The sequence below is a fragment of the Aulonocara stuartgranti genome (assembly GCF_965226115.1).
Source record: "Aulonocara stuartgranti genome assembly, chromosome: 2".
NCBI classification, from domain to species: Eukaryota; Metazoa; Chordata; class Actinopteri; order Cichliformes; family Cichlidae; genus Aulonocara; species Aulonocara stuartgranti.
The window spans coordinates 15,697,357-15,722,253 of record NC_138940.1 but is presented as its reverse complement, the minus strand read 5'-3'; the positions used below and the strand labels follow the sequence as shown (position 1 = coordinate 15,722,253).

At 40.6% G+C, this 24,897-nt stretch overlaps 1 protein-coding gene across 1 annotated transcript in view; it reads left to right on the top strand.

Annotated features, from left to right (window-relative positions):
- The window catches only part of LOC309717327 (uncharacterized protein), a 101,189-nt gene extending 82,777 nt beyond the window's left edge, over positions 1-18,412 (top strand). Inside the window, exon 2 of the mRNA XM_082551821.1 lies at positions 17,593-18,412. Coding sequence (XP_082407947.1) covers positions 17,631-18,377 — 747 coding nt within the window. The 5' untranslated portion in view covers positions 17,593-17,630 and the 3' untranslated portion in view covers positions 18,378-18,412. The remainder of the gene's footprint in view (positions 1-17,592) is intronic.
- Positions 18,413-24,897: the final 6,485 nt, after the last annotated feature.

The window sequence follows — 24,897 nt, the reverse complement described above, 5'->3', positions numbered from 1 at the left end:
AACCCTACAGAAAAGTACATTGTGGATTGAATGGTTCTTCTTCATCTATGTGGAACAGTGTGCACGCATTTATCATAGCCAGTGAACTACACGTCTAGACATTAATTTCCCTCTTTTATCAATAATAAACTAAATAATTTTTCCTGGCAATCAACTGAAAACTGAAATTATTTAAATCTTTTCCTTCTCTATTTTTCAGTAAACATAACAGTTCCCCCAATTATAGTTCTCCTCCAATAAAATTAGCAGCTGTTTTATTATAACTATTAATGATATTAATCATTGATAATTGTAAGACTTTAATGCGCTCAAAGACTCAGAATACAGTAGGTAGCCAATCATGACTTTTATTGTAGGCCAAAATCATTAACCCTAAAACTTTTGGGGAAAGCCAAAGGTGACTCTCAATAGTTACCTCTCTCAAGGAGGGTATGTTTTTGATTGCATGTCATCACTTTGTCTGTAAACATGACAGCTCAAAAAGTGTTGAATGAATTCTATAGGTGTAGAAGTTTGGCTTATATCCACCCAGTCTTCATGGTCAGCCTAATTGGTTGACAAGTGACAAAAAGCCTTATAACTTAGAAACTATGATTCTTACAAGTGTGATGTATATTGTCCACATATAGCTAGTACCATATAATGATTCAAAACATCATGTCACATTTGAACTCTGATCTGTCCTTCAAAACAAATAGACTGATCTTAAGGTCAAAGTGATAATAATGCTATATAGAGCTATTTAAAATATGTTTCTGTTTGGTTTGACAACATATATATAGAAGTATAGGTTATATAAAGTTTCTCTGTATTTCTCTGTATTGGCAACATTCAGGAACTGATACTGATATATGGGGATTCTAAATATGACTGAATATTTTCCATCCATCTGCCTTTCTTTCAGGTTGACCCCAAAAATGAAGACAATGTGCTGCCTGGTTAGTTAGAAATATACTGTAGTATTATATTATATAACAAGCTTAAGTTTTTCATGCACAGTTATTTGCAAATCAATACCTATTATCCATCACCCACTCTTATGTATAATTTTTGTGTAATGAAAGTAAACATGTATTATGCTACCTTTAGTAAAAAAATTTTTGCTTGAGCAGAGGTTCGTGCTCTCAAGAGTCTCTTCTGGTTTTTTCACATATTTCAGTTCGAATAATAATCTCCTTTTTTTCTCTGATCAGTATGGATATACTGAGCGTATGCTGACCCCAGCCCAGCAGCCAGAACCTGAACTTCAACAACTAACAAATGGATAAGCAGTTTGTCATGACTGCAAACAGTTTCTACCTGTTCGTGTTTCTAAAGTAGAATCACTGTGCCGATCGCCTTAAAGTCTCTTTGTGTTCATATATAAGTACTAAGAGAGAGATCTTTTTTTAAATTAGTTTTTAATTATTCTGTTATTAGTTATTTTCATCCTTTTAGTTTTATGTTTCTTGTACAGGTTTTATTCCCGTTAGTGCAAAGTTACTGTTCGTAGACATGTCTAGCCTTTTTATTTGTTAGTTAGCTCCTGTTAGTTTAGTAGTCATTTGTCTTGCGTGTGCTGTATTCAGTTTTACTTCCTCTTGTCTCATTACCTTGATTGTTTGCACCTGTGTATTTTTGCCAGCTGTGTTCACTTCCCCTAATTAGCCCTGTGTGTATAAATAGATTTAGTTTTCCCTAGTGGTGGTGAGAGTGAGGCTTAGTACGATACAGAAATGTGTGAAGCCTTTGTGCCAAAATTGTAGGTTGGTACCCTGAATAAAAGGATGTTAAGAGGATAAAATTATTACTATTTGATGAAAATGAATGCTTATAATGTATGTCCCATTTGTGTGATGCTTTTCAAAGTGCAAGAAGTTGCAAAAAGAATTTTTGGGGGGAGACAGTGCCTATTAATGTAATTTCATGGCATACATACATTTGTTTTGCTGTGTTGAGGATGACTACTTTCTCTGGTGGGTGATTTTGTGTTATTTTGTCTAATAAATAAATGTTAGTTTCACTGTTGTCCTGTTGCAATAATGCAAATACTCATCTCTACCAAACAAAACATGTATGACGTTTCCTTTAAAGCTGACTCAACTTGAATGAGTCAGCTAATTATCAAATGATAACTGGCAATTCTTCATTTCAATAAAGTTTTCAAATCTGTCTCAGTCTATAGTTCTCATAAAACATGTCATTATACAAGTATATGTACTGTATATATAAAAAAGAGTTGCACAGAATGCTAATACAGAAGAAGAAGACAGAAGACTAATTATCCTCTTGAGGAAGCCTTTTAGCTAATGCCTTCATGCATGTGCATTACCTTAAGGGAGTATGCACATCTGATTTCCACTTCTCTGGGAGGAACTAATCAATTTTATTTTCAACTTGAGTGGATGCCTAAGTTTTAGTCATTGTTCACATGACATTGAAGTGTATGGATATGTAGACACTAAAGCTGGTGCATCTCCCACCAGGAAGTTCTTTGAATACAAGGGGGGAGCAAGTTCAATTCAATTCAATTCAATTCAATTTTATTTATATAGCGCCAAATCACAACAAAAGTCGCCTCAAGGCGCTTCATAGATACAGAGAAAAACCCAACAATCATATGACCCCCTATGAGCAAGCACTTTGGCGACAGTGGGAAGGAAAAACTCCCTTTTAACAGGAAGAAACCTCCGGCAGAACCAGGCTCAGGGAGGGGCGGCCATCTGCTGCGACCGGTTGGGGTGAGAGAAGGAAGACAGGATAAAGACATGCTGTGGAAGAGAGACAGAGGTTAATAACAGATATGATTCAAGTGAATTGGTACCCAGGGCACAGAGCCTGAGAAGGTCTTAATCACAAAGTTTATTCCAGAGGTGGAGAGCAGGAAAAAACAAAAATAATTCTAAAATACGTACAACTCAAGTCTCTCAGTCACTGCAATAGCAGCCTCCCCCATCGCACATCCCTGGAAGCAGACAGACAGTGGCCAGCGATGCCCTCCGTGAAGCCGCTGCGACCCTCCCCAAAAAAGCTGCGCCCGGCGAAACAACAGTGGAAAACTCATTTTGAGTCTCTGCCTGCCCTTTTCTTTTAACAAGTCCGTTCGAACAGCTGATAGGCTGCCTCAGGGCACACCCACACCTCAACAGGTGCCTAATATTGTCTATTGTTCAACCAGTCTACAGTGGATTAAAAAATATCATGCAAAAACACTAAAAATATGCAATATAAATATCAGAGTAAACTCATGCAAATTAAATCAATACTACGCATACAAATAAACACGAAGATCAGGATAAAACGGACTGTAAAGCACACAAATTTCCACTGTGTGACAGATACACACACACACACACACACACACACACACACACACACACACACACACACACACACACACACACACACAAGCTTTTAGTATGCATGTCTTCTTTACCCTTAAATATATATTCGTAGCTTTATTTATTTATAGAAAACTGTTTCACTTGAAACAAGTACATTTTCAGTTTTCCCTAAAAATGTACTTGAACAGTTAAAACACTGGATGCTAGGGGTGTAACAGTGTTTCAAAACCAGTTAGGTTAATACCTTAATTGTGCGGCGACAATTTTTGCTGATACCTCAACATTTTTTTAGCAAGAAGGTATAACCAACAACATGAAAATGGTCTTTATACCATGAGCCTGAGCACGACTGCATCATGAACAATAAATAAACTCCATTATTCTAAGGTATTTTCACTTTACCTGTGTGAAAAAAGACAAACGATTTCACCAGATGGTGAAGATGTGACATGGGTGTGACACAATGTTTCAGAAGTTTCAGTTTCACAGTGGGTATAAGTCAACACCCTCATGAACTGGCAATGGTTACTTCAAAATATTTCTTAATCTTTACCACAGAGGCTGAGGGGACTTGAATGCTGCAGATGTGAGAAATAATTAAATTCCTTTAAACATCCTGTTATATGCTTGTGCCATGTTTAGTGCCTAAGATGTGACAGGTCCAGGAAATTGTATGCTGTGTTTGTCTTGATGCATGCTCAACAAGAAATTCATGAACAAGAAAATGCAGATGTCCAAAACTTTTGTTTAAATCTGTACATTCTTGATTCAATACAATCAAGAGTGCATTGAATGAAGTGTCACGGACCCGGTTCCGGGGACTCTGGGTCCGTGAACAGTGTGGACCATTATTGTTATTGTTGTTATTATTGTATTGGATGTATGTTTGCTGCACGGTGTTCTTGTGTTCCATACTGGTGTGTAGGTGTGGGTGTCTGCGGGTGTGGCTGAAGGACGAAGGACAGCCACCTGCAGGCCTGATGGGTGTGGCCCTGCCGGCTGCCGGTCACGCCTAGGTTCTCACACACCTGCTTCTGATCGGGCTCGTCGGGGGAGCTACTTAACAGAGAGATGGAGCTTCCTCCGGCACAGGATCGTTGAGTTAGACTCCATGTCAGTGTTTAAAGTACTAGTCAGTGTATGCCTGCTGGAGTTGGTGCCATAACGGCGGTGTCTGTTGTTTTTCCCTCAGGAGAGCGGAACACGGGACTGCAGGACGCACAGGGTGTGCGTAGGCACGGGAGCAGAGAGCACGGAATACCAGCACTTGGGAGAAGGCACAACACAGGAGTTGAAGGAGCACTCTGGAGACCTATTGCGTGGTGTACATTTACCCCCACTGTAAATAAATGCACTGTTCATTGCACTAAGTCCAGCGTTTGGGTCCTTTCTACAACATTCCCCACGGTCTGCCAGCCAGACCGTGACATCAAGTTTGATTTTTGAATTTTTGGGGCTCTTTCGTTTTTACAGTGTAGCAATAGCAGCACTTAAACCAGCTAAAACTGCCAGCTTCCTCACTTGTTTTTGCTCTTACATATAGCATCATTAATATAAAATGGTATAGGGTGTGCTGGGAAGAGTGAAATACCAGAATGAAATGTTTGATTATCTGCACCCTGACATTAAAATAAGGTATTTTGGCTGCAGAATCCACTAAAGCATATTAATGATCATCCTTTTGATAGACGATGTAGATCTTTTTTTTTATCCTAACGTGAGAAAGTCACTCTCTTAGGGCAAAAGTTATGAGTCCATCAATGAAATTGCTCTCATCGTCAAAAGTTAATTTGGCAAAACCAATGTCTCTGTCAAATATGCTTTTATGATACAGTCAGAAGTGCGATCCTCTTGGCAGTCGTGTATGATTTTCGTCTTCACATCATTACTACATCTGGACTCCATGGTCTTTTTTATCTTCATACAGAGGAGAAAAAAAAGAACTGACAAAGTGGCAAAGTGAGTGAAATAAAAGAGTTAAGGAATAAATTGCCAGTAAAATGGGAAAACAAATGAGAGAAAGAAAGGGGATTTAGAAAGGATAAAGCATAGCTATTTTGGTCCAGATACAGCAGGGATGAAGTGGAAACCTAATTATAGCTTGGCAAAAATAGATAAGATAATATGGGGATATGCAATGGTGAAAAATTCTGGTGCAATACAGTTAATGAGGATTTATCTTTCTTATTTCACTAAACCTGGCATTCTCCGCATCATTATAGGTTTAAGGTTACTGTATAGTGTTACATCTTGTAGAGTTTTAGCTCTGTCGTTGGTAGCAAAACCCTACAGCAGTGGGTATTTAACACTGTGATGTCTTTTTCTTCTGATGGTCTGTCTCTTGCGAGTTTGTGTAGGTGGTGATCTTCTGTGTCTGTGATGCTATCACTGCTCATACTAACTAGCCCAATCCACTTTTTATATCAAAAGAACTGGAAACATGAGACTTTTTTCCTTGTTGTCAGAAAATAATACTGAGCAAAACCTTTGAACATACTGCTTACAAAATGCCATGATTTTGTTTTGTGTTATGAACTGTGGATGGGTTAAATCAAGATTCTGCTATAACAGTCACTTTATTGCCTATTAGTTATTCAGTGATAAAACATGAATGAAATAAAAGGCTGATTAAAAAAAAACACATTTAAATCTAGTTGTTTGTTTCCCTTTAAGTGAGTTACTTTTGAGCTGAATGTAACAAATAAAGAATTATAAAAGCTAAATATCAAAAGCAATGAAATTAATAGAGCCACAGCAGAAATCACTAATGGGTAGGTTCTTTAGCACTCATCTGCAGTGTAGGTATTAAAATCATGGATGGCAATTTTGCAGATAATGAAAACTGTTTTAAGAAAGGCTTTTGCCACTATAAAATCACACACACACAATTTTTCTGCTTTAACAAAGGCAGATTAACCAAGTGACTTCTTCAGTCTCAGCTGACTGCAGGTTTCCCCAATCTTATAAAAATTACATTTGCATTATGACTGAATCCAGCCCACTGAAGGAACAATGGGCTGGGAGGTCAGTTCCTTAATCTTAATGTTTCTCCCACAAAACACTATGTCCAGATGAACAGAATCAACTTTTTGTGCCCCCCTCTCCCTGTTAATGTCCTACCTTTCTCCCTGGTAAAACTTTGCTAGATCCGCCCCTGCACAGTTACCAGCTGTCAGCTACTTAGAAAAGGATCCTGGTGTTATTTGTCTCTCAGAAACAGTTCATAACTTCCCTTCACGTATGTGAGGATGCTGTTTGTAGATTACAGCTCAGCATTCAATACCATCGTTCCCTCGAAGCTGGACAGGAAACTGCAGGATCTAGGACTGAGCAGCTCCCTCTGCAGCTGGATCCTTAGCTTCCTGTCTGACAGACGCCAGGTGGTCAGACTGGGCAGCATCACCTCATCCCCCATCACACTGAACACTGGTGCTCCACAGGGGTGTGTACTGAGCCCTCTCCTGTACTCACTCTACACCTACGACTGCACAGCCACTAACAGCTCCAACATCATTGTGAAGTTTGCGGACGACACTACAGTGGTGGGTCTAATCACCAACGGTGATGAGACGGCTTACAGGGAGGAGGTCAGCGCCCTGACCCACTGGTGTCAAGACAACCATCTCACCCTCAACGTCGCAAAGACAAAGGAGTTGATAGTGGACTTCCGGAGGTGCAGAGAAGTACACACCCCCATCACCATCAACGCCGCTGCTGTGGAGAGAGTGAGCAGCTTCCGGTTCCTTGGTGTACATCTGGCTGAGGATCTTACGTGGTCAGTACACACAAACAAAACAGTGAAGAAGGCGCAGCAGCGCCTCTTCTTTCTCAGGAGACTGAAAAGATTCGGCATGAGCCCCCGCATCCTCAGGACCTTCTATCACTGTGCCATTGAGAGCATCCTCACTGGATGCATCACCACCTGGTATGGCAACAGCACCGCCTACAACTGCAAAGCTCTCCAGCGAGTAGTGCGGTGCTCTGAACGGATAATTGGAGGTGAGCTTCCCTCCCTCCAAGACATCTACAGGAAGCGGTGCCTGAGGAAAGCGGGGAGGATCATCAAGGACTCCAGTCACCCCAGCCATAAACTGTTCAGACTGCTTCCATCAGGAAGGAGGTTCTGCAGCATCCGGTCCCGTACCAGCAGACTGAAAGATAGCTTTTTCCATCAGGCCATCAGACTGCTGAACACGTCATAGACACCTCAGCTTCACTACTGGAACTTCAACATTATGCACTCCACACTGTATATAAATGCCACTTGTTTTGCACATATTCAACTCTGTATATTTTATATATTTTATTATTATTATTATTATTATTTTTATTTTATTTTTTTTTTTTTACTATTTAATTTGTAAAAATGTGTGTATACACACACACACACACACACACACACACACACACACACACACACACACACACACACACACGTAGGAAAATATTTAGTATACACATCCAGAAATGCATACACTATTATATATTGTACATATATTTATTAGTTTCAGGTTGGCCATTCTTGTATTTTGCTCGTTTGTGTTGTTGTGTTTGCACATCTCTGTTGCTTGTGGGGCTCGCACACAAGAATTTCACTCGCATGTGCTGTGCCAGTGTGCCTGCACATGTGATGTGACAATAAAAGTGATTTGATTTGATTTGATTTGATTCAACTCATTCATGTCACCTAAAAGGTAAACCTGTTTCTCCATCACCTGTTCAGCTCTGATGATTCAGTAAGGACATCTCCTGGTTTCATCTTCATGTTTCCCTCTCACCACATATCCAAACCGATATCATGAGCAGCAGCATTTACTGTGGCTCCAGCAAACATCAGCTGATAATAGAGATTAATATTAAATAAATTTTAACAACAGCTCATCAAGCTTAAATGTGCTGCTGTTGTTTAACGTGACATCCGCTGGTTTCCTCTTTCTGGCGCAAAGTGGGCGATAGACAAACAAGAGAGAAAAGCCAATCAGCTGATGATTGATCAGTTTTATGATTGAAGTAGGAACAGGAGAGGGAGGGGAGAGAATGAGAGAAGAAGAGGCAGCTGTGCAGTGTAAACACACAGAATAAATCCAGCTTTGTGTCTTTTTCCATTATAGCTAAAGTACGGGACAAACTGCATTCCTTCTCAGCTCAATACAAAACCTGTAATGTTTTCTCTGAATGAGGGACCATTCCATTTTTTAAGGAGCATTTGGCAACTCTACTAACTAACCTTATGAATAAAATAAAGTTCACTATCAGCACCCACCCAGCTGTATAGAAACTCCATCATGCTAGCTAGCACGCAGTACTAAACTTGGTTTATATCTGACCCAGATAGACTGCAGGTCATAACTTCTTACCTGAAATTCAGTTCAACTGACACTCGGACCGGCGGCCGCCCCGGGTCTCTCCTCCTCCTGCCTCTCCTTCCCTCATCCACCCGCTGGCCTCTGTGGAAGCTCCGCCATACCCACCATCCTTCAAACTGAGTTATTTTTACACATCAGCCAGTATCTGGCCAATCCACCACCTCTCATTGTTCATGCCGTTACAAAATATATATATATCATCAGCCCATAAAAACAAAAAATCATGCCCGGTGGGCCGATGGCCAGTCCAGCTACGGTCGTGCCATCAGTTAACCCAGGGTTGCCGACCCCTGCTCTACAGTATGTTGACTCCCCCATTCATACTGAACAGTGGATGATTCATGCCTTTGGTTCCTGGCAAGGCTAAAAGTTGAAGACTGGTTTGGTCAACAGGTACTAATCACCTATACTAAGATGAGATAATGAGCTTGTAACCTCCACTATTGAGATTTTCTGATGAATAATATTGTTTACTGTCTAGTAAAGACCATCCAACAAGTTGCAATTCTAATATGTTTCAAGTATGTTGCAGATATGCATGTTTGAGTTTTGTACCTGTGGAGTATATTAATACAGCTTGCTAACCTAGCATGCTTGCATTATGTGATACTTTAGCTTAGCTTACATTTGTCACCTTTGGCTCCAAAACACAACATGATGACAGGTTCAAAAGTAGAGTGCAATACCACTGGGTGACATGGTGGCTATATGCATGTTTATAAAGACTGTAATACATGACTTTCATGCATGCAGCATTAGCTGTTACTGGCGTTTCTTGAGCTTAAAGCAGCAGATGATAGGAAAAAAAGGCAAATATTTCCAACCAAATTACAGATTCTTCCCTTTTCCATTTTCATGTCATTTCATATCACATACCCCCGCTTCTGTCTTTTTGTTGCTTTGCAAGCTTTCAGTTGGAGGGAACTTTGTGTCCACTTTTAACATTTCCAACCAACTGAAAAGTACAACTTATGAAAGAGTTTTTCAAAAAGGATGCTGCCATTCACATCATCTGAAAGATAAACTCAGGGTGGGCGTTCAGGGGTAAAATATTTAAATCTGAATGGCCCTTTGTCAGGTCAAAATGCTTGCTCTTGACATGTCTTCCACAGCCAAGAAAGGAGACAAAGCGAAAGAGGCTTTGCACACCATGTTGCCACCATTTTCCATCATTAGTGATCTACAAAGCATTTTCCATCAGGTCAAATCTCATGAAATGGCTTTCATACACACTGCAGTCATTCAGGACATCTTTTTTTACTACAAATGTGTCCCTTAAATGTCAAAAAATGGATGTTCCCTGTCGTTATAAGGTGTTTAATGCAAATTTTTAAGGGATAGGAGACCTGTATGTCCGCATAAGTAAATATGCATGAAAATGTGTACAACTGGAAGAATGGGCAATGTTGAACACGTTAAATGTTTGTGTGAGGGTGTGCATGTGTGGTGCATTCAAATACTTTTTTAAAATAAATTTCACGGTGCTCTAATTTGTGAAACCACATTCTTAGCCAGCCAAGCATATTCTCAAAGTCTCTGCTATCCCATAACTGCAACTACGCTATACAGTTTTAAATTTTACTTTTGAATCTCTTTCCTGTAACAAGCTGCAGTCACAAAAAAGGCTTTGCTGGAAAAATGAAGAAATAGATTTTATGTCCAATTTCTCTTTACTTTTGTTGAGATTTTCCAGTTTTGTGATTCTTGTTTTCCTCTTTTGCTTTTCAGTTTCTCTTCTACTCTTTTCATCTTGCTCTTTCTTTACCCGTCTTTTCTTCATTACCGTCTCTTGAACTTGAGTCTCTGGCCCTCCTCCAATAAAAGGAGAAACGTTTCTTCATCAAACTGAAGAGGACCTCGAGTCTATTCAGCACCAACTCCTTTTCAAGTGGAAAGGACTTTTCTGTGATGACCTGTGTGGGAAAGACACAGAGGTCTTTTATAAGGTTTTTATAAAACTCAGTTAAAGAGAACCTCTCCTTTCTCTCATTCTCTTGTTCTTTCTCTCTTTCCATTTTCTTTCCATCTTACTTTCTTTGCTGCTGCATGCTAATTCAGCACAGTCTTTTTATAAGGCTCACTGCTCGCCTTCTCCCAAGCTCCCTTGTCTCTGTTGCTGAATGAGGGGCCACCTTTCTCGCTTCCTTTTCTTAGTCATTGACCTGCTTTTGTACTTCAGACCTCTCTCTTGCTTCCAATAAAACTGTCTGTGCTGCAGGAAGTAAATTACTAAGCTGTTAAATGTGGTATACCCAGGATCAAACCTTGTGCTTTGTGTGGAACGAGTCATCTTGGTGTCAAGGTACTTTCTTGATCCTTTGTGAGGATATTTCATAATCAAGTGTATGCTGAAAAAGTGTCAACAACACGCATAGTTAATGCTAATGGAATTAATTGATTCTCAGAGATTATCCTACCATTACTTTTGTTTTCATTTAATAGCATGAACAGTAGTTTGTATGATGCTAATGCAGGTCTCAGACTAAATAACATTTTTGTTTATTACAGGTTAAGCAATTATGGAGTCACAAAATCTCACCAGAACTGGGACACTGTTGTCCTATAAATCGTGACAGTTCACTTTCACAGCATGCATAATGTCATTAGGACGTAGGTGTTAGCTAATGATTTCCAGAAAACAATGTACATGGACAATAGCAGCTGAGGTAAATGTGTGGGCTAATCAAATTTTAATTATAATTTTGGCTTCCAATAATTATAAAAACAAGACAGTCACGACAAAAAGAGCCTCTTTAGGCATCAGTTTTCACTAAGAATCTCTTGTGTTGTTATACACAAGCCTCATTCCAGGGGTAGGCTTTCACCCCCTCAAAAGTCCAAATTCACTCCCAGTTTCTTTCATCCAAAGTGACAGAAAGACAAGAGAAGAGACTCAACCAGCTAGATCTGTCTGGAGGGAGTCAATGTTATTAATGATTACAGTTGCCTTTGATCTCCAGATCATCATGCAACCCTTCACAGGCTTGTGAGGTTGCTGCAGCATGGGTCTTTTGTTGTCCACATCAGAGACTAAATGGTGGAGACTGCAGGCTGGGTGGAACCCAGTGATGCTTTGCTGGATTGATTTTACAGTTGATTTTAGATGTTGTTGGGTTATTTCCCTCACCACCTCCACCCCTTTCTCACAAAAATAAGGGATCACTGTAGTAGACCGTGACATGAATTCTACACTGCTACTCTTTCTGTTGTGACATTACAAGGCATCTTGGATACAATATAGGTTTTAATCCACAATGCCACACTATGCTAAACAACATAATCAGCTGTCTTGAATTATGACAGCTTCATTTTCAGTCCAATGCCCTACATCATTCAGGTTTGGCTATAATAATTAAACTGATATTGAACAGTTTGAACCTGACATTCTGGACACATTTGTTGATAGTCCAGATTTTATAAATAAGCAATGACCATGTAAAGACCAAAAACTGCAGTTAATGGACCCTGCTATAACTCGTCCCCTTGTGTACTTTAAATTCTGCCTGTGTACTGAAAGCCTGATTTAGCTTCTCCTTCTGTTTCGTAGAGCTCCATTGTTTTACAAAAAAATTATTAATAGCACATCAGTGTGCTACTGCAATACTCAGGTCAACATGTTCTTTCACTGCCACATACTATGGCCCTTTTTTTGGTGATTTTTCGTTTTTATGGGCTGATGATATTTCTTTTTTTTTGTAACGTGATGAACAATGAGAGGTGTGGTGGATGTGCCAGATGCTGGCCGATGTGTAAAAATAACTCAGTTGTTTGGTGGTGGCTATGGCGGAGCTTCCACAGAGGCCAGCGGGTGGATGAGGGAAGGAGAGGCAGGAGGAGGAGAGACCCGAGGCGGCCGCCGGTCCGAGTGTCAGGTTGCCGACCCCTGCCGAATTTCTTACCTGAAATTCTTACCTGAATTTCAGGTAAGAAGTTATCTCACATATACCATGCTGGAGCTATATGAACTCTCTGAATCTGAGTAATATTTGATGAAAACTACAATGCCCAATTACTCTGGGCAGTGATGTCTGGGCCTGGAGCTGACACCAAAATGCAATCCAGTGATAATAAGAAAATAAGAAAAGGCACACACACACAATTACATCAGTTTTTGTCAAACACTGTCAATAACCCTTCAAACGAAATCTTCCTGTTACAAAATATAATGAATTCAAATGAAATGACCAACCATAAAAAGGAGTTCTTTGAAGTTGAGGATTTCAAGGCAAACTGACATTCTAATTATTGAATTATCTTCAATTAAATTCATTCTTTCATGGTTTTTGGCAGCATGCTTTGTTTTGTAGGTCATACAGGAGGATCTCGAGTGGCTCTAAAGGAAGGGAAACATATTCTTTAAGGCTTTGGAGTCAAATATACAGCTACAGTTCATCCTCCAGGGCTGAGCAGTGCTAACTTTGGAGCAAATATTGTTTTATTCTTAATTCTGTCCCCTTTCGCCTGGAGTCAAAGCCTTAGATCTGTAGTAGAAGACATTAGGAGGGAGAAGAACAGTTTCTGTTGGGGCGAAAAAAAGGGGACATATTCCAGTGATCAAATGATTTTATTATTGTAAATCAAAAGAGAATAATTTAATAGCTGCCTCACTCACTTGTTCCATCTCAAATGTATTATCACTCGTCATTCTTTCGCCTCTGTGTCTTTGTTTTTCTCAGTCTCCCTTCCTCTTCTGATGTATACATGTCTTTGATTTTAGCAAATCAAAGGACACAGGCCTATGAAAACTGCATGATCTCAGACCTTCTGTGGAGCCACATGTGGCCTATGTCAGGATCTTGGCTTTTCAAAGTTTACTAGGCAGGTCTTTTGCAGTGCATTGGAAATTCAGCAACATAAACCACTCAACATATTTCCCTTTAATTGTGGAAAGCATCAAAACCAAAGCCTAAAATTCAATTAAAAAACTATAAACACTGCCAAAAGTGTATGAATACCTTAAATTGGAAGAATTTCATTTCAGAATTAAAAACGTTTCAAAGGTTTATGCGCTTGTTTCATGGGAAATGAAGGGATGTTTTTGCGGATAGAAATAATATAAAATAACAATAGGCATATACCATTCTGAGATCAGATGATGTAGCAATAGCAAATCAGCAAGTCAACATCTCAATTGACAAATCATTTCTTCTTAATCACCTTGTGTTTAATAAGAGATGCTATATGTTGTGAAGCTTCTAATGATAACTCCTTTAATAGTTCAGCAAGGAAAACCTTTCCTTGATGTATCCCAGGTTTTCTGTGGCCATGATAACATCCCCATAAACATAAAGACATCCTCACAGCACAGCCACTATGCTTTTGCTTTATAAGAGATGATGTGTTGCTGTAAATTAAACTAACCCATAGAACTGAAATTATCTTCACTATCTACGTGAAACAATACTGCACCAGAATACAGATATTATTACACAGAACTGACACGCTCTATTGGCCATTTTGAGCTAATAGTAAACATTTTACAGGATAATATATGCATTTTTAAATACATTTTGCTACTCTGTACTGTTTCTTTCTGTAAGTTAAATGAAATTATCTAATAAACACAGGAGACATGTCCAAAATTACTGATTTGTTCATTAAATGTTTGTATACATGATTTATGCACCAATTTGTGCCTTACTACCTTTTTTTAAATGAGGCCCAATGTCCTTTTGAAAGATGAATGGAAACATTTATCTAAATACCTCATGCCAATGGTCAAGCACGGTGGTAGAATTATGATCATTTGGGCTTGTTTTGCAGCCACAGGACCTGGATACCGTGCACTTATTAAGTTGACCTGGAACTCCTCTGTATACCAAAGTATTCAAGAGTCAAATGTGAAATCATCTGTCTGACTCTCTCAAGCGTTTTCATGTTTAAAGTTTCTGGTAGAATTGTGCAGAAACAAACTGTGAAAATTACTCTTAATTGGCATTTACTCCAAAACTAGTTAACGAAGTACAGGATCACTGTCTGCAAAACAAAAAAATCACTCATATTCACACAAGAAACACTTTGCTTTGCTGTAATTTGTGTTTGCACTTGAAGTACTCTATATTGCCAAAAGTATTCACTCGTCTGCCTTCACACACTTACACAGGCATCTCAGCAGTGGAAACCAAACCACGAGGCTTTCTGCACACAGTCTTTGTGCTGATTTGGAAGCCCTGCTCTCTAACTTTATGTGGTCCGTTACTTTGTGGTATTTCTATATATATATCCATCTCTCTCTCTCTCTCTCTCTATCTCTCTCTCTCTATATATATATATATATATATGTATGTATATATATATATACATACATATATAGCAGCTGGATAGCGTAGTGGTTAAACTACACGCCTTTGGAACAGAGGATCGCAAGCTCGATTCCTGCCTGGGGCGTCTGTATCCAGTAAGGGTCCTAAGGCTAGACCCCCTATGCTAAGCAAGCCTACCAGATAAATATGAAGGCATGCCGGCTCGGACGTCGCCCGGATCAACAAGGTCCGCGTCAGGTGTTGAGGAACCAGGGCACCCTGACGAAAAGTGGGCTACTGGAACAAGAAGGCATCGGTGGGCAAGGGACGAAAACAGGGCGTTGTTGGAATGCTACTACGCAAGTAACCCCGGCGGAAGGGGCTACATGAATAGGATGAGGGACCTATGGATTCTTCGATACCCAACATCCACAATGACGGCGAAACAACTAGTAGCTCAGTGTTCCAACATTCGAAAGAAGGGACTGCTCTCACAGCTAGAGATTGACGAGGTACAACACAAATGCTACGGCAAGGAGGAGTCAGGATGCCAGGTCAGGGGGGAGATATCATCACCCCCACCCGAGATTGGGTACATAGCCCCAAGTGCGATAGGAGAAGGATCGTTGAGTGCGAGAGGAACTGACCTGAAAAATAGGATCATGGCCAAGCTTGAAACCTGGATCCCCCGTAGCCGGTTACCAAGATTACGTGAAGTACCCTCAGAAGGTCTGCTAGATGATGTTAATGCAGCACTACGGGCAATACCTACAACCACAATTACCGACACTAACAAGCTGATCTACAATACGGCAGCAGTGATCAGTGAGATGCTTGGTTACAAGTTGAACAGCCACAAGGGGCAGTACCCTCCATGGAGAAGGAGGCTAGAGGGCAAGATCAAAGTAGCACGGAGGGAGGTTAGCCAACTAACGGAGTTGCAGAAAGGTGCGACAAATAAGGTGCCTAAGAAATAAAGCAAGCTGTCCATACCTGAGGCCTTGGAAACTGCCAAGCAAAGACTCACAGCCTTGGCCAGCCGCTTGAGGAGGTACACCAGAGAGATAGAAGGCAGGAGAATAAACCAGCTGTTCTCCACAGAACCAGCAAAGGTGTACTCTCAGTGGCAAGGGAACAATAAGAGAACAGCACCACCAAGGCTGGAGACGGAGCAATACTGGAAGAGCATATGGGAGAAGGATGCAACCCATAACGGCAATGCTCAGTGGCTAGTGGATCTGAGGGCAGACCACAGCGACCTCCCTGAACAGGGTCCAGTAACCATCACAGTGGCAGATATCCAAGAAAGGGTCTCCAGTATGAACAGTTGGACAGCACCAGGGCCCGACATGGTTCACGCCTACTGGCTGAAGAAGCTGACTGCACTCCACGAGCGTCTGGCAGCACAAATGAACCAGCTGCTAGTTAACGAGAGACACCCGGAATGGCTAACTGAAGGCCGGACGGTCCTGATCCCCAAGGACCCCAAGAAGGGACCGGTCCCCTCCAACTACCGACCAATAACCTGCCTCAGTACTACATGGAAGCTCCTGTCAGGCATCATATCGGCTAAGATGAACAGGCACATGGGTCAATACATGAGCGGGACACAGAAAGGAATTGGCAAGAATACCAGAGGCGCAAAACACCAGCTACTGGTAGACAGAACAATCAGCCGAGACTGCAAGACCAGACTGACCAACCTGTGCACTGCCTGGATTGATTACAAGAAGGCCTATGACTCAATGCCCCACAGCTGGATACTGGAATGCCTAGAATTGTACAAGATCAATGGGACCCTAAGAGCCTTCATCAGGAACTCAATGGGGATGTGGCGTACAACACTAGAGGCCAACTCCAAGCCCATAGCACAAGTTACCATCAAGTGCGGGATCTACCAAGGAGATGCTCTGTCCCCACTGCTGTTCTGCATAGGCCTGAACCCCCTCAGTGAGATCATTAACAAGACTGGCTACGGATACCGACTACGGAACGGAGCAGTTGTCAGCCACCTCCTGTACATGGATGACATCAAGCTGTATGCCAAGAGTGAACGAGACATCGATTCACTGATCCACACTACCAGGCTATACAGCAATGACATTGGAATGTCGTTCGGACTGGAGAAGTGTAGTCGGATGGTAACAAAGAGAGGGAAGGTAGTCAGAACTGAGGGGATTGAACTACCAGAAGGCAACATTGCAGACATAGAGGACAGTTACAAGTACCTGGGGATCCCGCAGGCAAATGGGAACCATGAAGAGGCCGCTAGAAAGGCTGCAACCACCAAGTACCTGCAGAGGGTCAGGCAAGTCCTGAGGAGTCAGCTGAATGGTAAGAACAAGATCCGGGCCATCAACACATACGCCCTGCCCGTGATCAGGTACCCTGCTGGGGTAATAGGCTGGCCAAAGGAGGAGATAGAAGCCACTGACATAAAGACAAGAAAGCTCCTGACCATGCATGGAGGGTTTCACCCCAAGTCCAGCACCCTGAGGCTGTACGCTAAGCGGAAGGAAGGGGGCCGGGGACTGGTGAGTGTCAGCACCACAGTCCAGGATGAGACAAGGAACATCCAAGAATACATTGGGAAGATGGCCCCAACTGACCGAGTGCTCAGTGAATACCTCAGGCAGCAGAAACCCAAGAAAGAGGAGGGAGACGAGGAACCATCATGGAAGGACAGGCCCCTGCACGGTATGTACCACCGGCAGATAGAGGAGGTGGCTGATATCCAGAAATCCTACCAGTGGCTGGACAAAGCTGGACTGAAAGACAGCACAGAGGCACTAATCATGGCAGCACAAGAACAAGCTCTGAGTACAAGATCCATAGAGGCTGGGGTCTATCACACCAGGCAAGACCCCAGGTGCAGGCTGTGTAAAGATGCCCCAGAGACAATCCAGCACATAACAGCAGGGTGCAAGATGCTAGCAGGCAAGGCATACATGGAACGCCATAACCAAGTGGCCGGCATAGTGTACAGGAACATCTGTGCCGAGTATAACCTGGAAGTCCCGAGGTCAAAATGGGAGATGCCCCCAAGGGTGGTGGAGAATGACCGAGCTAAGATCCTGTGGGACTTCCAGATACAGACGGACAAAATGGTGGTGGCTAACCAACCGGACATAGTGGTGGTAGACAAACAGAAGAAGACGGCCGTAGTGATCGATGTAGCGGTTCCGAATGACAGCAATATCAGGAAGAAGGAACACGAGAAGCTGGAGAAATACCAAGGGCTCAGAGAAGAGCTCGAGAGGATGTGGAGGGTGAAGGTAACGGTGGTCCCCGTGGTAATCGGAGCACTAGGTGCGGTGACTCCCAAGCTAGGCGAGTGGCTCCAGCAGATCCCGGGAATAACATCGGAGATCTCTGTCCAGAAGAGCGCAGTCCTGGGAACAGCTAAGATACTGCGCAGGACCCTCAAGCTCCCAGGCCTCTGGTAGAGGACCCGAGCTTGAAGGATAAACCGCCCGCAGGGGCGTGCTGGGTGTTTTTTTTTTTTTATATGTATATATATATATATATATATATATATATATATATATATATATATTATTTGAAGAATAAACTCTGTGGCACTGTGTTCTGACACTTTTCTCACACTAACTGTCAGATAGTGAAATATGAATCTCGAGAGCGGCCTTGATTGATCACAATATGTATAAACAGTATGTATAAATATTAATTAAGTCCAGATATGAGTCACTGAAGCCATGGGAATGGGTTACTTCAGGCTCAGAAAGAGTTATTTTAAAGTTAGCAGTCCAATGTAAAGTGCAAAGCAGAATTGGTGTGCTCTAGAGAACAGCATCTAACATGTACCAGCATCAGATGTCTTTGTTTTTATAAAGTATGAAAAGCACAGTGATGGCCACAAGGAGATGAATGTCCTCAAAGAGAACGGGAGACACAGGACAGCTTCTTACTGGCACAGTGTGCAGGCAGAAAGACAAGGCAGAATCATCTTTGGAACAGGATCTGAAATACCCACACACAAAAATGGGTACCACTTTACAATAAGGCTCCCCTTTATAGATGCTAATAATAGTTTATAGCTATATTATTAATTAATTTGTAAATGCTTTATAAACCATTATTAATGGTTTATTATGCATTAGTTAAGGGTGAGAAAGAGGAAAAAAACTGACCGGTTTCTTGCCAAATAGTGAGCCAAATGTGTTCACCTATATATTTCATCTAGAGTTGCTATATTAAACATTTTAGACTAAGTTACTATCCTGTAAGCACAATCAGCATTTGTAAACATATTTTTTATCATATAAAATTGTACTTCAGAAATGCATTATAAATATCCACAACTATCAATCGGAGCTTTGTTGTAAAGTGTAAAGCATAAAACCATTTATTAATGAATAATAAACATTTATAAATGCCAAATGGGAGCCTTATTGTAAAGTGTAAAGCATAACACCATTTATTAATGACAACTAAACATAAATGACAAAAGAGAGTTTTGTTGTAAAGTTTAAAACATGTCAACATTTATTAAGGACTAATAAACATTTATAAATGCCAAATGGGAGCCTTATTGTAAAGTGTAAAGCATAACACCATTTATTAATGACTACTAAACATTTATAAATGACAGAAGATAGCTTTGTCGTAAAGTTTAAAACATGTCAACATTTATTAAGGACTAATAAACATTTATAAATGCCAAATGGGAGCCTTATTGTAAAGTGTAAAGCATAACACCATTTATTAATCACTAATAAACATTTATAAATGACAAAAGATAGCTTTGTCGTAAAGTTTAAAACATGTCAACATTTATTAATCACTAATAAACATTTATAATTGCCAAAAGTGAGTCTTAAATGTATAATGTCACCATTTATAACACTTAGACCTAAATTACAATCAGTGCTTGAAATAACATTTAACTACTGTCAAAATTGGCAATGTATTGTAAGAGTAACACATGTAACATTAAATGTGTTTTTTAAAACACCAAACAGTCACACACTCCAAAAAAAGTTCATGCCAGACTGGTTCAAACTGGAAATATTTTTTGTATGTCCTTAAATAAGCGTCCCAGTGGTCCATCAGGGTGTCGCGAACCAAGCCAAGATGACCACTCAAGAACCATCAGGTGTTCCTCCAGCAACTTCTCAGTGCGATTTCCTCTTAGTCTACGGACATGTCCTTTGATGGTCATCCAAGCCCTTTCGATATGCTGTGTATGACTGCCAGATTGAGGATCTACAAACCACCTGCTGTGATTTACAGTGTAATGTCTGTACCCTATGTTTGTCAAAACATTCTTGTAGGCTCTCCACTCATCACTTATAATGGCACTACCCAACTTAACATGCTGTCTGATCAGAGGAACAAGGTGGCGCCTTGATCGTTTTTCAACAAGTTTTAACACGAGCCTTCGCCTTTTGTCTTTAATTCCCATCATTCCAAATACCCATTTCTTCCTTTTCCATGCATTTCCAAAGCGTCCACGTGCATACTGAAAACAAAAAGAATAAAATTAAACAGAATTAAAATGAAAAAGAATAAAATTAAATATCTACAAAGAAACATTCAAAAAGATGGTTGCTTCTACTAATTTTTTTTACTTATGGTAAAGGTTTCCATGTTTAGAGGACACAGTCAGATCTGCATTGATTCTAACAAACCTGTCTGAGAGTTTACCAACCTTTCGCTGATGACGGAGACAGCTTTCATCTATAACCACAAATTCTCTGTCACCACCAAGACGGTGTCCATTGTTTATTCTGTGTCTTTTAATTGCACGTATACAAACATGCCGAATGTGTCTTGCCATGCTACTTAGTGTTCTGGAGCTGCCAGCCACTTCATCATCGATCATATCTATTTGTCTGAGCCTGAGCCCTTGTGAAAATCTGTGATAGAAATTGAGGCAATTATTACTTACTGAGGCCCTAATTTTATTTCACAAGTCTCGTATTGGTGTTCAATTATGAAAGGTGCATTGCTATTAATGTCTACATCTACATATACCAGTAAATGAACTTCATCCAACTGAAAAGAGATGTTTTTGATTTCTCAAAGAGGGAGCCAGTTCTAATTGTTCTGGAAACTTTCCTATGACTTGCTCTTTTGCAGCACCTGAGAACATATCAATGAGTTAAGTAAAGAAATGGACCCTTAAACAAGAGCATTAATTGAAAAGATAATCACAAAATTAAGTATGAAGAAAATAATAATGAAAAGAGGTTAATGCTCCCTCTTGCATTGATAACCGAAATATTTTGTTATATTTACTACATGCACTACATTATCATGCATTATACATACCACATATATTGGTCTTTCTTCACCACGGAAATCATTTTCATCTTATGGTGACAAACAGGACATCTAAGCTTCTTTTTTAGCAGGTGTTTCTTCTGCAGCCATTTAATGAGCCTTAGTGCCTTATACAGTGGGGCAAAAAAGTATTTAGTCGGCCACCGATTGTGCAAATTCCCCCACTTAAAATGATGACAGAGGTCAGTAATTTGCACCAGAGGTACACTTCAACTGTGAGAGACAGAATGTGAAAAAAAAATCCATGAATTCACATGGTAGGATTTGTAAAGAATTTATTCGTAAATCAGGGTGGAAAATAAGTATTTGGTCACCTCAAACAAGGAAAATCTCTGGCTCTCACAGACCTGTAACGTCTTCTGTAAGAAGCTTTTCTGTCCCCCACTTGTTACCTGTATGAATGGCACCTGTTTGAACTCATCATCTGTATAAAAGACACCTGTCCACAGCCTCAAACAGTCAGACTCCAAACTCCGCCATGGCCAAGACCAAACAGCTTTCGAAGGACACCAGGAAAAGTATCGTAGACCTGCACCAGACTGGGAAGAGTGAATCTACAATAGGCAAGCAGCTTGGTGTGAAAAAAATCAACTGTGGGAGCAATCATCAGAAAATGGAAGACATACAAGACCACTGATAATCTCCCTCGATCTGGGGCTCCACGCAAGATCTCATCTCGTGGGGTCAAAATGATCATGAGAAGGGTGAGCAAAGATCCCAGAACCACACGGGGGGACCTGGTAAATGACCTGCAGAGAGCTGGGACCAAAGTAACAAAGGTCACCATCAGTAACACACTACAACGGCAGGGAATCAAATCCCGCAGTGCCAGACGTGTTCCGCTGCTGAAGCCAGTGCATGTCCAGGCCCGTCTGAAGTTTGCCAGAGAGCACATGGATGATACAGCAGAGGATTGGGAGAATGTCATGTGGTCAGATGAAACCAAAGTAGAACATTTTGGTATAAACTCAACTCGTCGTGTTTGGAGGAAGAAGAATACTGAGTTGCATCCCAAGAACACCATACCTACTGTGAAGCATGGGGGTGGAAACATCATGCTATGGGGCTGTTTTTCTGCCAAGGGGACAGGACGACTGATCCGTGTTAAGGACAGAATGAATGGGGCCATGTATCGTGAGATTTTGAGCCAAAACCTCCTTCCATCAGTGAGAACTTTGAAGATGAAACGAGGCTGGGTCTTCCAACATGACAATGATCCAAAACACACCGCCCGGGCAACAAAGGAGTGGCTCTGTAAGAAGCATTTGAAAGTCCTGGAGTGGCCTAGCCAGTCTCCAGACCTCAACCCCATAGAAAATCTGTGGCGGGAGTTGAAAGTACGTGTTGCTCGGCGACAGCCCCAAAACATCACTGCTCTCGAGAAGATCTGCATGGAGGAATGGGCCAAAATACCAGCTACTGTGTGTGCAAACCTGGTAAAGACCTATAGTAAACGTTTGACCTCTGTTATTGCCAACAAAGGTTATGTTACAAAGTATTGAGTTGTATTTTTGTTATTGACCAAATACTTATTTTCCACCCTGATTTACGAATAAATTCTTTACAAATCCTACCATGTGGATTCATGGATTTTTTTTTCACATTCTGTCTCTCACAGTTGAAGTGTACCTCTGGTGCAAATTACTGACCTCTGTCATCATTTTAGGTGGGGGAACTTGCACAATCGGTGGCTGACTAAATACTTTTTTGCCCCACTGTATTTAGTTTGTTTTCCTTCTATTCTGGTGCGCAATCTCATTCCCAAAGACATTCTGGTGGAAAAAAATGAGTAATTTATTTTATTATCACCTCGAAACACCGTAAAATACTCTATGGGAGTCTAGTGCAAATCGGTTCAGAGTTAAAGAACTTCACATGCTATATAAAACAAGTCCTATAATCAAAAATAGTCCCACGCAAAAAAGAGGATTGTCTCACCTGTTATAATGTATCTCCGACTTTGTTATGTAGATCTAACCCGCTGGATTCATGCTAAAAAAAATATGTTCTGCTGCCAAAGGGAGGGAAAACAAATTTAATTTAAACTCAGAGGAGCTTATACAACCATCCAATCACAGTTAACTTTATTAAGGAAAGCCCCTCCTCTCAGAGCGCGACAGGCAGTGGAGCGCTCTGGAAGGTCAAGCCAAAGGGGCACGAACAGACACACTGAAGGCGCTCGTTCAAGTTGCTGCGCCATGGATGGAGCAGAAGATAAAAATTTGTGTGCGTCTGCGACTTACACAGTTAGCACACGTTCGAAGAGATACAAAAAGCAGAGACTGGATGATCTAGATTGCACTAAGCCAACGACGTCAGCAGTTAGACATGAAGGTGAGTATAATGCTAGCTAGCTAGCTACCGAGCCATTTGGCTGCTAGCTACAGTGGCTAACTAACATCACATAACATGTGAATGGCTCTATTACTATTGGTTATTCCAAACGATTGATATCACTTAGTTGTATATTTTTAGTTTTGTTTATGTGCATCATTAAATTTATATTAAACACCCTGGTAAGGCAGTACACATAAGAAATATTTGCCTTGTTTTAGAAATGTCTGAACCACCACATGTGTATATAACATAATTTTTACAAAGTGGCTTTTTATAAATTCAAGTTGTAACCGTTTTTAATCAATATTTTATTTGAGTTTCCCAAGTTTAGATTATAAATTATTTTAGTATTGTAATTTAATAATTGTTTGTTCTTTAGATTCTTCTTCTAATCCTGCCCCTACTGCAACTGCCCTTCTTAACAAGGAGCGAAAGAAACTGACTTTTCTTAAGGAGGAACTGGAGCGCAACACCCTGATGGACCACTGGGACGCTTATTTAAGGACATACAAAAAATATTTCCAGTTTGAACCAGTCTGGCATGAACTTTTTTTGGAGTGTGTGACTGTTTGGTGTTTTAAAAAACACATTTAATGTTACATGTGTTACTCTTACAATACATTGCCAATTTTGACAGTAGTTAAATGTTATTTCAAGCACTGATTGTAATTTAGGTCTAAGTGTTATAAATGGTGACATTATACATTTAAGACTCACTTTTGGCAATTATAAATGTTTATTAGTGATTAATAAATGTTGACATGTTTTAAACTTTACGACAAAGCTATCTTTTGTCATTTATAAATGTTTATTAGTGATTAATAAATGGTGTTATGCTTTACACTTTACAATAAGGCTCCCATTTGGCATTTATAAATGTTTATTAGTCCTTAATAAATGTTTCCAGAACAATTAGAACTGGCTCCCTCTTTGAGAAATCAAAAACATCTCTTTTCAGTTGGATGAAGTTCATTTACAGGTATATGTAGATGTAGACATTAATAGCAATGCACCTTTCATAATTGAACACCAATACGAGACTTGTGAAATAAAATTAGGGCCTCAGTAAGTAATAATTGCCTCAATTTCTATCACAGATTTTCACAAGGGCTCAGGCTCAGACAAATAGATATGATCGATGATGAAGTGGCTGGCAGCTCCAGAACACTAAGTAGCATGGCAAGACACATTCGGCATGTTTGTATACGTGCAATTAAAAGACACAGAATAAACAATGGACACCGTCTTGGTGGTGACAGAGAATTTGTGGTTATAGATGAAAGCTGTCTCCGTCATCAGCGAAAGGTTGGTAAACTCTCAGAC